Raw genomic sequence first — 13,859 nt, 5'->3', positions numbered from 1 at the left:
CCGCCCACGCCCCCTTCCCCACACGCCAGCAGGTCACGTGCCCCCAGGCAAGCGTCTGCCAGGACTGCAATCCCACTCACATCTTTTCTCACACTTTCTACTCTGAGCGAGACATCACCTGGGTGAAATATGTTTAGTCTCCTCCAAAGTCTCCATGGAGAGATTTTAAACTTACATAAGGAGTTTTCAAGACAAAACACGCACAGGGTGAGAAGATTTGAGCACTGGGTCAATCCAAAAGTTGAGCTGAACAGCAGGATATAACATTGTCACATTTATTTGTCCAAGAAAAATCAGGTATTGCTAGAAGATCTGACAGTAGAAGTCACCCCTGAGGTAGACTTTGTCAGAGCCACAAGCAAAGGCTGAAATCACAGGGCCAGAAGAAGAGGAGGAGATATTTGTCTCACTTCCCCGTGTGTCTAGATCACTGTGTAACTCTTAGAGTTGCCATCCCATGTCATACAGTAATAGTCAGCCTCGTCCTCAGGCTGCAGCCCAGAGACGTGCAGAATCCCTGCGTTGGCCGAGGCGTCTTTGGAGCCAGAGAAGCGGCTGGGGACCCCGGAGCCCTGGTGCTTGTTCGAGTCTGAGTAGTAGTACAGCAGGTACCGGGGCGGGCTCCCTGGCTTCTGCTGGTACCAGTACATGTCTTTACCACCAACACTGATGTCACTTCTCAAGGTGCAGGTGAGTCTGGCTGATGCCCCAGGAGATGCAGAGAGGGAGGGCGGCTGAGTCACCACGGGCTGGGACAGGGAACCTGCAAACAGACACACATGGATGATGGGGCCGAGATCGGGGTTAACATCTCTGGTCCTGAGCCAGAAGAGACAGAATGGACTTGGGGCTGCCCTAGGTCTCCCAGGCCTGTCCCTACCTGTGCAGTGAGAGAGGAGCACGAGCAGGAGAGGAGCCCAGGCCATGGTGCACACAGCCCCTGGTCCCCACAGTGGGGCTGGGCTGCCCAGGCCTGCTTTTGTCCCCACCCTCTGCAGAGGAGGGGCTGCTCATGCAAATGTGTTTCCATCCAGGGACTGCCCAGCCCCTCCCTGAGCCCTGGGCTGGAGCTCAGCTCTCACTGCACACTGAGGAGGGGGAGCTTAGCTTTGCCCCTTGGGGGAGCCCTGGGAGGAAGTAACTGCTGGGACCATACAAAGGGCCCTGCTCAGGGGACTGTGCCAGGCCAGAGAGGACACAGCTGCTGAGTCCATATTAGGAAGTACAGGGTCCAGCTCTGAAGCCCAGGCTCCTTGGAGTGACTGGTCCTCCCTGAGCAGCTGTGTAGGGACCACAGGGAAGTCCCCCAGCGCCCCCTGCTGGTCACAGGCACACACCTCCCCATGGCCCAGAGACCTGAGAGCCCAGCTGGTCTCTGCAGCTCCCCAGTCACTGTCTCTGGTCACACACCCATGGGCTGAGTCCCTGGTGGAGTGACCCCAGTACACTGTGAGTGATCACTGGGGTTTCTCACTCCCAGAAGGAACCCTGGACCACGAGAGGTGCGACCATGTTCATATATAACAGATTTAGGTGACATTCTCCCATAATTTTCTACATTCTAGAAAAACCTAAATGCCTCTCATGTGCCATCATTGTAGGCACCACAGATGCTGAAACTTTGAGCTGACTTGAACGGCAGGACAAGCTGTTCAGAGGAATAGAATGGAAGAACAATGTTCCAGGAATTGGCTCAGTGATATGTTTAAAATTCAGCAATTCAGAATACATGTCAATACTCACACCATGACAATACTAAATAGACAGGATTTGTGAAATGTGGTAGATGGGTAGAAATAACATTTACTTGTTCATAGTCTAACGCATTTGAAGTGAGTCTTGTCTTCCTAAATTTTTATTTTCCTGATTATCTCTGTCTTATTTTTCTTATTAGTGTTTTGTTTTAGGTAGAATACAATATGTGTACTTACTTTGTTTGTTTGTTTCTTTATTTTATTTCAGCATGTTACAGGGGTTCAAAGGTTTAGGTTATATACATTTTCTTTGCCCTACCTCAGACCTTCAAGCATGTCCCTCTCCCAAGGGTGTGAACTGCACCTATTAGGTGTGAATATGCCCATCCTGCACCCCCTTCCACCTGAGTGACACCTGGAAAAGTTTACTGCTCTATGTGCACGTAAGTACTGATCCATTTATACACAGTTCGATGGTGAGCACATGTGGTGCTTGCTTGACCACTCTTGTAGTGCTTCACTTAGTAGAATGGGCTCCAGCTCTATCCCTTCTAAACACAATTTCCCTATTTTTATTTTCTTACTCATATTTTTTATAGTTCACTAGGAAGGTCAGTGTGACATTTTAATGTCTCTGTAGAGACGTTGACTCCTGGGCAGATGAATGCAGACACCATCCCTTCCTCACTGTTTCCCAGATGCAAATCTGCTTAACTGTGCAAATAGTCCCACACTCCTAGACTCTGAGGTTCTCTTGATAAATAACTATGACCAGGATCCTCTGATTCCCTCAGGCCTGTGTCCTCAGGACACCAGGAGAGAGCTTTGCACTCAGGTCAGGCAGGTCACCCCAGGATTAAACTCCACCAGTGACTCCCCAGGGCTGTTTGCATGAACCCCACAGTCCTCACCCCTCAGCCCCTTCCTGGTCTGGCCCACCCACCCCACAGCCCTGCAGCCCCTCCCCTGGCTCTGGGGCTCCAGCCACACCCACTGCTCTGTCCTGGGCCACCCTGAGCTCCTGCACTTGCCATGGCTGCAGCAGCCCCTGCCCTGTCTGTGGGGAGAGACGGCTCCAGCGGAGGTCAGGGTGGGAGTGACATTCTGAAATGGTCTTGGACACATACCATGTGTCATACATAGCTCTGTAATATTTAGTCATGTATGTAGTGGTATTACGTGGTGTCATCTGGAAGGATTTCACCTTCTATTTCACAATCTTTTAGTAGAGGGAATTGCATAGTAGTGTTTGTATCTCTTAGTAGCTGTATAAATTTCTCTGTTTCCTTTGAACTTTTCAGAGACTCTGTTGGCATTGTTGGCAAAATGGGTTAGAGTCTATCACAGGAGGCCCGTGTGGACTTGACAGCCTGTCACCTGCTCTGGAGCAGAGCACAGCGAGGGTCTCTCTGGGAGGACGGCTCAGAGGAGGGGCACTTGCTGGGGATGCTGGTGTGAGCAGGAGGTCACCAAGAGGAAAATGGGGTTCCCAGAGGGGAACGTAGACTATGGGATGCTCAGCCCTGTCCAGAGCAAGGCTCAGAGAGGGGGTGGCAGACACTGGTGTGGGCAGAGGGGGTGGGGGTGGGGCTGAGGCATCCAGTGGGGACAATGCCCAGGGCCATGAGGCTGAGTCTCCTTCATTTAAGGGGAGAGGGTTACCCACAGCTGTGCCTGTCCTCTGTCACCCTATTAGAGACTCAGCTTTAGGACAGGAATTTTAGGAGACCTTGAAGCACAGAATGGGCAGGAAACATTCCTGGGAGGCTGAGGGAGATGACAGCAGAGGAAATAGGGAAGGGGAGGAATGGCATGTGCCTCTGAGGTGGAACATGGGGACAGAAGACTGAAGCCCAGGCTGTGGGAGAGCAGGTGACAGTCCAGAGTGTGCGGTGGGGGCGGATGACCCCAGAGAGGCCATGATGCTGCAGCTGATGCAGGGAAGGCCACAGGGAAGAGCAGGTATGAGGCTACAGTAGCATCAGTTGTACATTTGTCACCGTGATGTGACGTGTGGAAATTAATTAGCACAATTTACAGAAATTCATGTCCGGGGAACTCATTTTCCTCTTCACAGGAATAATGGGGGTGTGAAAATAATCATCTGGCAGGGAACTGGGGCTGAGTTGTTCATTCATTCTTTAAAAGAATATTCAAGGAAGGCCTGCCATGCGTTAGATGCTGGGAATGGAACAGGAGTTTGGGGGCAGGACCCAGGTCACTGGAGCAGGAAGGGCCAGCACTCGAGCAGGATCAGGATGGCTCCAGAGGACACCCCAGGCCTGAGGACTTCACTTTGACCCCAGAAGAGTTGGCTGCTGTGAGTCAGGTCTTCCACAGCCCCTGTCCCTGGCATGCAGCTTGGGCAGAGGGGGCGTCTCAGTGGATGCAGGGCCTGTGGGTGCCCAAGGCCCCCAACCCCAGGACATCTCAGGTTTGACCTTGTGTGGGGTGTAGGTGGAGCAGGACACAGCCCTGTCCTGAGGGTGGACACAGCAGCAGAGGACAGTTGTGGCCATGGAAGTGCCCACCCAGACCTCCCTCCAGGAGAACCTGCAGGGAGGAGCACAGGTGACTGAGCCCTGCCCCTGGGCTGGCTCAGGCAGTGATGAGCCCGGGATCCCTGCAACCAGGTCCCCCTGCAGGAAGCAAGATCCTCCAACGGGCTCCCCATGGGCCAGGACCTGCTTAGCCTGCTGGGGCATCCTCAGACCTGCCTGTGGTCTAAAGTTCCCTCCCACAACAGGGAATGGAGCAAAACTGTCCCTAGGCCTTCATGTCATCACTGCTTTTATTTAATTTTTTCATTTTTTCCCTGAGATTTTTTACTACATCATTCAATGCAAACTTACTTTACCCAAATATCTTACAGTGAATCTGTAGATGAATTTGGGAGGTGTTGGTCACAGGCAGTCATGAGGGCGACCACAGGGGAGCAGCAGCAGGTTTCTGTCTCAGTTCCCCCTGTGTCTGGAGCACTGTGTGAGCACTCAGGGTTCTGTCCCATGTTGAACAGTAATAGTCAGCCTCGTCCTCCGGCTGGAGGCCCGAGATGGTCAGGGAGGCCGTGTTCCCAGACCTGGAGCCGGAGAAGCGATCGGGGATCCCTGAGGGCCGAGTTGTCCCGAGCATCACAGTTTTGGGGGCACCACGAGGAACCTGCTGGTACCAGCCCACACCATATGATCCAACGTTGTTGCTGTTTCCAGCGCAGGACAGGGTGACCTTGTGTCCCACAGACCCTGACACCAAGGCTTCCTGGGTGAGTCCAGACTGTGCCCAGGACCCTGGAACAGAGGAGGGGGAGACACAGGGGGTGAGTCTGGGCTCACTGCCCACCCCACACTCTCAGATAAATAGGGAAAATCAACCCAGGTGTCCCCGAAGCCCTTCTGCTGTCCACAGCCCGTCACCTGAGCAGAGAGCGAGGAGAGGGACGAGGACAGGGGCCCAGGCCATGGTGGAGGCTCCTGTGAGCTCTGGTTCCTGGGGACTCACAGCTGTCTCAGAGCTGCCAGTGTCTCTTGTACCCACGTCCCCCCTGCAGGGGACTGAGGGGCCTTCCATGCAAATCAGCCCCCCTCCTGGCCTCTCCCACCCTGAGTTCTGAGGCTTCTCTGCTCTGAGCCTCCCCAGGGCTGGAACGCAGCAGCCAGCGTGTCCCAGGGGGCGGTGAGCACCAGGCCCAACAGGGAGCAGGTGGCTGGTGTCCAGCTGGGCAGGCCCACAGCGCCCCCTGCTGCCCCAGGGATGGAGTCACTCAGGTCTGGGGTCCCAGCAGGGACCCTGGGACACACTGGCCTCCCACCCTCTGCTCTGCTGTCCCCTCCTCAGAGAAGGGGCCTCTCCACCGCCCCACCTGCTCCACAGGTGCAGCTGCTGCCTCTTGCTCAGCCCTGATTCCAGCGCCGGGGCCTCCCCAGCAGGTGGCGTTGTGGCCACGTCTCCACTGGGGATCGTCCTGGAGTCAGCCCAGCAGACAAGCGGGGCAGCACAGACCAGACACGGGCTACCGGTTGGAAAGTTCTAGAATCGCGGATTTGCTCGCTCTTCTGCCCACGCTACTCCATGACTGGGGGTTTGTCTCTTTGTTTTTCAGTCGTGGGACTTTCTTGTGTGCTTTGGTTCAGAGCTTTCTCAGAGATGCCGTCAGCACATGGCGCTCCCATCAGTCGTCGGCTTTTCATCTCTTCGTGCCCATTGCATCTTCCTTTCTAGAAATTTCCATCCAGTCAAATTTAAATCTTTTCTTGTACGTTGTGATTTGGTATCATACCTAACAACCCATTTCAAAATCTTTGCTTAGTAAACTTTCTTTCTGTGTTTTCTTCTTAGCATTTTATAGTTTTAACTATTGAATTTAGATTTTTATCCCTTTTGAGTTAGTTTTTGCATGTCCTGTAAGTCAGGGGTCCGTGTTTGTATTTATCATGTATCTATGCAATGACTTCAGCAAGGTGTCCTGAAGATCTGAAGAACCTGTCATGTCACCTTGGATGTTCAGTGGACTGTCCGTGTGTGGATTTATTCCTGAGCCTTCGGTAAGGTCCCACTGAATTGCATGGCTGTCCTTATGCCTGTTCTATGCTGTTTTGATTAATGGAGGTTTATTGTCAGTTTTGAAACTAAAGTGGAAGTTCTTCGACTTTTTTCTCCTTTATGAGAATTTTTTGACATCTCCAATTCTTTGCAATTCCACATCACTTTTAGGATCAACTTTTCTATTCACACAAACAGCAACATCAAGAAGAATAATACGTGGGGCTTGATAGAGATCTTATTGAATCTGAGGCTGTTGGGGTACAGTTGATTCTCCTTATCCAGGGTTTCCAAATCCATGGAATCAGACAACGGTGATCAAAAATGTATACAACAAGTAACAATGCATGATAGCACAAATGAAATACAGCATAACAACTATTTTCATGCCATACACATTGTATTTGTTATTACAAGTAACTTAGACATGATGTATAAAGTAGGATGAGCACAGGTTAAATGTAAATACTATGCCATTTATAAATGAGCAGAGTGTGTATGGATTTTGTTATCACGGGTGTTCCTGGAAACAATCCCACATAGGTACAGCAGGACAACGTAACAATATTCACTCATCCAATCCAAGAATACAAGATGCCTTTCCATCTACTTACGTGATTACTAATATATTTCACAAATATTTTGTAGTTTAGGCTGTACATGCTTTTCACTTCCTTGGTTAAGTTTTTATTTCTAGGAGTTTTAATCCACTCTTAATCTCCTATTAAAATTATACTGCTAATGTATACAAATAGAACTTAATGTTTCATGTTTATTCCACATTCTTCAAATCTCATAAATTCATTTATTAACTATAATATTTAATAAATTGTGTAGGAATATACGGTTCATCTTTTCTGGATGGAAATAGGCTTGCCTTTTTTCCCCCACAACATCAGGAACTTTTATTTGTTTTCTTGCCTAATTTCTCTGTACATTTAACTTTCAACAGAACGTGGAATAGATATGGTGAAAACAACATTATTGACATGTTTCTGCTTTTGGGGAGATAACTTTCAGTCTTTTACAATTGAAAACAATATTAGTTGTGAGTGTTACCAAAGATTTCTTTATATTTATTATATAATGTATCTAAAGAGATATATTTGTATATATATATCTGTCTCTATATATAGAGATGCATATTAATATATATGTTTGTGTGTGTATATATAAAATAGGGAAGTTCCTCTGTCCCGATTTTATTGTCAAAAACATTTTCTGCATCAATGCAGAGGATCAGATTCCTCGATTAATCATTCTCTTAATGTCGTGTGTTATGGAGTTTGATGTTCTTATATGGATCCACCTTTGCATTCTTGGACACATCGTGCTCATGTATAACGCACAGTCTTTTTAATACCCTGCTGGATTCACTTTGCTAGTATATTCTAAGATATTTTTGATCTATATTCATAAGGGATATTAGTATTAATATTATTTTTCTTTTAATGTTTTTGGCTTTGATATCAGGTAATGTTCACTTAATAGAATGAGTTAGGATGTATTCTCACCTTTGCTATTTGTTAGAAGAGTTTGAGAATAATGGGATGTTATTCTTTAACTGTTTGTGTTTGTGTTGTGTTACAGAAACTCTGTTTTAAACTACATACATACCCTGTAGATTGATTATAATTACATTAAATGACCAGCCTTCAAGATATGTAAGGACAACCTAGTATTTTGTAAAGAAAATAGAGTAGGTTGTGAGCTGACACACACAACACAAGCATCCAGGAGGGACAGGGGAAGAGCTGACACCCCGGTGGGGACAGGATGAGGGCAGAGCCAGGACAAAGATGCTCTGGGGTTTTTGTCTCACTTCCTCATGGTCTGGAGCACTGTGGGACTGTTTCTGATGCCATAAGACTGACAGTAGTAGTCGGCCCCATCCTCAGACTGCAGCCCCGAGATGGTCAGGGAGGCAGAGTTGGAGGAGCTGTCGATGGAGCCAGAGAACCGATCGGGGACTCTGGAGGGTCTTTGATCATCCCCAATGATCACAGTGGTGGGGGCACTGCCCGGGCGCTGCTGGTACCAGGTTACATAGGCATCGCCAATGTCACCACTGCTGCGGGTGCAGGAGATGGTGACCTTCTGCCCTGGAGACCCCGACACAGAGCTGGGCTGAGTCAGGACTAAGTTGGCCAAAGACCCTGCAAAGAGGGAGGGGCACAGAGATCAGTGAGAATAGATCAGACCTTGTTTCCAAAGAGATCATCATCCCAGGTGACATCCAGGAGCCCTCCCTGAGTTCCCTGCAGGCAGCCACCTGTGCAGTGAGCGACGAGGGTGAGGAGGATCGGAGGCCAGGCCATGGTGGGGACACCGCAGGTTCTGGTTCCTGAGCTGACAGCCAGGACTGAGTGCACCAAGCCCTCCCTCTTATCTGTCATTCTGATCCTCAGGGTGGGAGGTCTCCATGCAAATTTCTGCCTGTCTGGAGGCTGCACAAGGCACGCCTTTGCCCACTCACTGGCTCTGGCTGAGAGATGCAGGCCCTGTTCCAGAGGCAAAGCTACACCACACCGAGGGCACAGGGACATCTGCAAGCTGTGGGGACATAGCTCAGGCCATGGGGAGCTTGAGCAGGTGCTGAGACCACTGCGCCCTCTCGTGGAAGTGGGAGACATGGCAGCCCTGGGCAGCTGTCAGTGCTCAGGGCTCCTGCCCTCCCCACCCCGCACCCCTCACAATTGCAGCCACTGTCCCAGGGTCTCTGCTCAGCACCCTGTGCTCCCTGAGCATTTAAACCTTCAAATCTGTGCAGATGGACCAACGGCCACGACTCTGGTAAACACAGCCTCATTTACTTTGTGTCATTACAGGTGATGGATGTTTATGGGAGAAGGGTTGTGCTTGCAGGAAAGAGAGGCGAGGGCTCCGCCTTCCCCAGGAGGGCCCACGTGGAGCAGCGCTGTGAGCACTGCGCTGAAAGGAGATGCGGCCATTCATGGGGGAGAGCCTCGGACCAGAGCCCATCTCGCCATCGGCAGCACCGTGAGAGCAGAGAGACCCTGGCCAGGCTGGGAGGGGAGGGCCAGGGGGTGTCAGGGGAAAATTTCAACAGAGCCCTTCATCAGTGAGTGCTATGCAGAAAACATGGAAACTTAGCAGGCGACATGTGTGTAAAAGTGATTGGCAGAGAGAATCTGCACAGCTAGCACAGAGCTCTGGGTAAGATGAAGATGAGTCAATATAAATTTGTAGTGCCAATTTGCAGCCCAGTCGGGTGCTACTGCTGCTGTCCTAGCAGATATTCTATAGAACCTGTTTGGGGTACTGTGGTGAGAGTTTTTTTTTATCTATTTTGGAAAACCATTCACAGGTGACAGGCACTGAAGCAGGTGACAATATGAAAGCAAAGCTCTGCAGGTGCTAGCAGTGGGCTGTGCTGTCACAGGGTGGACCGTGTGTGCGTGACAACTTAGAGGGTGAAGATGGAACCGCGGGAGACCCCACTGCCTACAGGGATAGAAAGGTATCAAAACTCATTCTAAGTTTGAGAAAACTGTCATTTATGTATTCAAAAATTATGCAAGTATTCATGAAAATATATTTTTAACTCAGCTACTATCCTCTGCTTGGTCACAGGTGGCAAAGTATTATGTTGAGTCAGAAGAGAACCCCACCCTCAAACCAGGGGTGCATCAACCACTGGCCCCTTCAAACATGAGGCTGGAAAATGGTCATATTTCTGGTTTGTCACGTATGATGTTCCCTGGGTTATGGACTCAGCGTCCCCATCCCACTAGGGCTTCTGAGGTAGTTGAAGATTTTCCACATTCTCCTCCCTCCTGCAACACCTCCTCCACCTTCTCCCTCTGATGTGACCTTCATTTCTCTCTCTGTGACCGTGACATGTACTCAAGATTAAGGGCTTTAAAGGAGAACCTTCCCAATCTTTCCCCACCTTTTGCTGAGTATGTAATTTTGGGGTGTAGACCCAAAGTTATTCAACTCCTTATTTTTCACATTTTCTTTTATATTACATTTGAGTTATGTAGATGTCTTCCTAGATTATGCCCAGCTAGTTAGATTTCAGTTATATTTTATTAACTCCTATGCTCCTGTACTGAAACATTTTCCATCCCGTGTTCACACGTGCATAGAAAGGACCAGAACTTTATCTAGCGCAGAAAGAGGCAGGGATGTACACGGCGAGCGCTTTTCCACCACAGGAAAGAGATTCACAAAGTCGGATAATGCCTGATTTTACACTTGGAAATAATGAGAACGTGAATAAACACAAAAGCTGTGATTTATGTTGGAAGGAAAGGTCCCTGCCAGAGGGGAGGCTAAGGTGCGAAGGTCACTGTGGACGGTGGGTCCCTCCTGGCGAGTGTCCGCCCCAGCTCTGACCTCCGTGTATCAGGGAGGAAAGGAAGGAGAACATGTGGGAGAACACGCGGGACTGCGCGCAGCACCGGTTCCCGTGGGAGGCTCCTTCTCTGTGTGCGGGGACGTCCAGTCCGTGTCTGCTCCACGGAGGACAGCCAGCCTCCGCCTTCCGTCCCGGACACAGTCCGTGTGGTGCTGAGGCTGCCATGAGGGGAGAAGCAACGACAGAAAAGGGGAGGAGCTGTGTCCAGAGGGGCGTGGAGGGATGTGGTCCTGGCAGGGCTGTCCCTGGGGACACTGACCAAGGACAACAGCTCCTCGCCAGGCCCCAGGGGAAGTCAGGACGCTCCCCCTGTGCCTGAGAGTGACAGTGTGTTAGGGCTGGGAGGAGCCGGTGAATGACCAGAAGGGACAGCATAGGTTTATGGTTCCTTGGAGAGGCAGAAAAGGCAACATGGGGAGGAGCAGGGGAGGGAGGAGCACCCGTGGCAGAGAGGAACCACCATGGGGTCTGCACACAGAGCCCTGCCCTCCAGGGCCCCTCAGGGACCTGCAGAAGGGATGGGATGATGGCTGGGGGTCTGAAGCAGCAGGATAGACACTGAGAAGCCATGGGAAGATTGAACCGGTCACAGTGCAGTCCTCACTCAGCTCAGTGTAGCCCAGTGTCAGCTCTGTGGGCTCACATGGCTGTCACCTGTCACCTACCTTGTACTTCCAATGAGGGACAGTCCTGCCACCTCCATACTCTGAGGACACAGTGCAGTCCCTTTTGCATTGAAAGATCCCTGTGCCCCCCTGTCCTCCCTGGTGCTCTGGTCACTCTGGGCAGGGACCTGCCTGTGCTGAGTGACGCTGCTGCTGCTGCTCAGGTCTCCACAGTGGGAGCAGGTGGCATCTCTGGACCCCACCCGGGCTGGGGAGGGGAGGGGCTCACCTCACTGGTAGTGGGGACAGGGACCTGCCTGTGAGCTGCTCTTGCACAGCTCAGAGTGTTTTCATGTGGAGTGTATACTACATGCGAGTGTCCATGGAGCCCTGTGGGGACACCCAGCACCGCCTGCTGGGCTCCACACTGTCGACACGGGACACCTGAGTCTGCCCTGTCCTTCTTGATGGGTGGAGTCACCTCGTGCAAGTGTGACCCTGCCAGGCTCCTCTCCAACCCCTGGTGGGACTCTGGCCTGGACAGAGGACTGGTTTGGGTGGAGAAGGAAGAGATGGCCTGAATCTCCCACAGGCTGAGGGAAGCCCATGCACCGAGTGTCTCCGTAGGTAGATCTGTCCCCCCTTGCAGGAGAGTCCCTCAGCCATGGGGTCATCACACCCAGGCCCACAAGAGGAGGCTCAGCCATTTCACTCCTGGGAGCCCCTCAGTTTCACTCTCTTGTCTGACTCGCAGCGCCCCCTGCTGGCCACAGCCTCACACGCTCTGCACATGTGCACTGCACAGCTGAGCCCTCCTGGCAGATGAACCTGCTTCTGGCCCTTTGCCCACCTGGGAAAGGTAGTGTGGTGCGCTGGAGCGTTTGCTCCCCAGGGGCCCTCGTGTGGGGTCACCAGGGACTGCAGGGATCCACAGGTCGCCTTCTCCATCTCCTGCCTTGGACTCGCCACCCCCTGCAGGGACACAGTGACCCCAGGGTGGCAGGTCATGGTTTCTACCTTAAATTAGGCTTTCCACACACTCTGCTCACACCTTCATAATGTCCGTCTTTATTGAATTTGTGTGTATTCACCTTATTTTCAGTGCATCGGCCTTTCCTGCAGGACCCTTAACTAGCACTCCCAATCATATTTGGATCACAGACAGACTAATTTGTGCATATAAACTAACTGTACCATGCAAGAGTCAAAACTCGTCAACACACTTGTTTCCACTGGAAAGATTCTGTGTCCTGAGCAAGGAACAGCTGTCCACACACAGGTGACAAGATACAGAATGTCCTATTAGCCGTGGTGCTGACGTCCTCCAAGTGATCCGAGCTCCATGGAAGGGCTGAGCCTCTCACAACGGGGCATAATGGCTGAAGTTTCACCACAGATTCTGCCACGAGCAGTGAGGGCCCAGCGACCTCCTGGGATGGTCCTTGGGCTCCGACCCAGATGTCAGCTAGAAACGGCTAATTTTTCTTGTTTCAAGAGGGAGAGGTCAGCTCCAGAGACTCTGGATTTAGGACAATTGAATGAACAGGCAACACTTCCATGTCATCAGGACGATGTGTTTCTCCATTTCTGAGAATTCAGAAATATCAAATGGAAAATTGAGAGAAGAGTTTTTTTGAACCTGAAAATGTTTCCAAGATGAATGCGCCTTTATCAGTTATTTTAATATCTGAAAATTATCATCAGATGAGACCCTGCACAGGCTGGGGTTTTCGTCCCACTTCCCCATCCGCCTGTGTCACTGTGACAAGCACTGTTGTGCCACACGGCACAGTAATAGTCAGCCTCGTCCTCAGGCTGCAGCCCAGAGACGTGCAGAATCCCTGCGTTGGCCGAGGCGTCTTTGGAGCCAGAGAAGCGGCTGGGGACCCCGGAGCCCTGGTGCTTAACTGAGTCTGAGTAGTAGTACAGCAGGTACCGGGGCGGGCTCCCTGGCTTCTGCTGGTACCAGTACATGTCTTTACCACCAACACTGATGTCACTTCTCAAGGTGCAGGTGAGTCTGGCTGATGCCCCAGGAGATGCAGAGAGGGAGGGCGGCTGAGTCACCACAGGCTGGGACAGGGAACCTGCAAACAGACACACATGGATGATGGGGCCGAGATCAGGGTTAACATCTCTGGTCCTGAGCCAGAAGAGACAGAATGGAATTGGGGCTGCCCTGAGTCTCCCAGGCCTGTCCCTACCTGTGCAGTGAGAGAGGAGCACGAGCAGGAGAGGAGCCCAGGCCATGGTGCACACAGCCCCTGGTCCCCACAGTGGGGCTGGGCTGCCCAGGCCTCCTTTTCTCCCCACCCTCTGCAGAGGAGGGGCTGCTCATGCAAACGTGTTTCCATCCAGGGACTGCCCAGCCCCTCCCTGAGCCCTGGGCTGAGCTCAGCTCTCACTGCACACTGAGGGGGGGGGCTTTGCTTTGCCCCTTGGGGGAGCCCTGGGAGGAAGCAGCTGCTGGGACCACACAAAGGGCCCTGCTCAGGGGACTGTGCCAGGCCAAAGAGGACACAGCTGCTGAGTCCCCATCAGTGAGCACAGGGCCCAAGCCCCAGACCAAGGCTCCTTGGAGTGACTGGTCCTCCCTGAGTAGCTGTGTGGGGACCACAGGGCAGTCCCCCAGCGCCC

At 51.6% G+C, this 13,859-nt stretch overlaps 2 gene segments (V, D, J or C); both read right to left on the bottom strand.

Moving 5' to 3' along the window:
- Positions 1–266: 266 nt before the first annotated feature.
- Positions 267–968, bottom strand: LOC105879339 (putative non-functional immunoglobulin lambda variable 5-48). The segment is given in 2 exon segments: positions 267–763; positions 881–968. Coding segments are annotated over 2 exon segments (387 nt in total).
- Positions 969–9,184: 8,216 nt separating this feature from the next.
- Positions 9,185–13,546, bottom strand: LOC105879400 (putative non-functional immunoglobulin lambda variable 5-48). The segment is given in 4 exon segments: positions 9,185–9,259; positions 12,073–12,194; positions 12,941–13,309; positions 13,427–13,546. Coding segments are annotated over 4 exon segments (612 nt in total).
- Positions 13,547–13,859: the final 313 nt, after the last annotated feature.

The sequence above is a fragment of the Microcebus murinus genome, chromosome 22 (genome assembly GCF_040939455.1).
Source record: "Microcebus murinus isolate Inina chromosome 22, M.murinus_Inina_mat1.0, whole genome shotgun sequence".
Classification (NCBI taxonomy): Eukaryota; Metazoa; Chordata; class Mammalia; order Primates; family Cheirogaleidae; genus Microcebus; species Microcebus murinus.
Note: the sequence above shows the minus strand (reverse complement) of the source record. Positions and strands in the feature narration are given on the sequence as shown.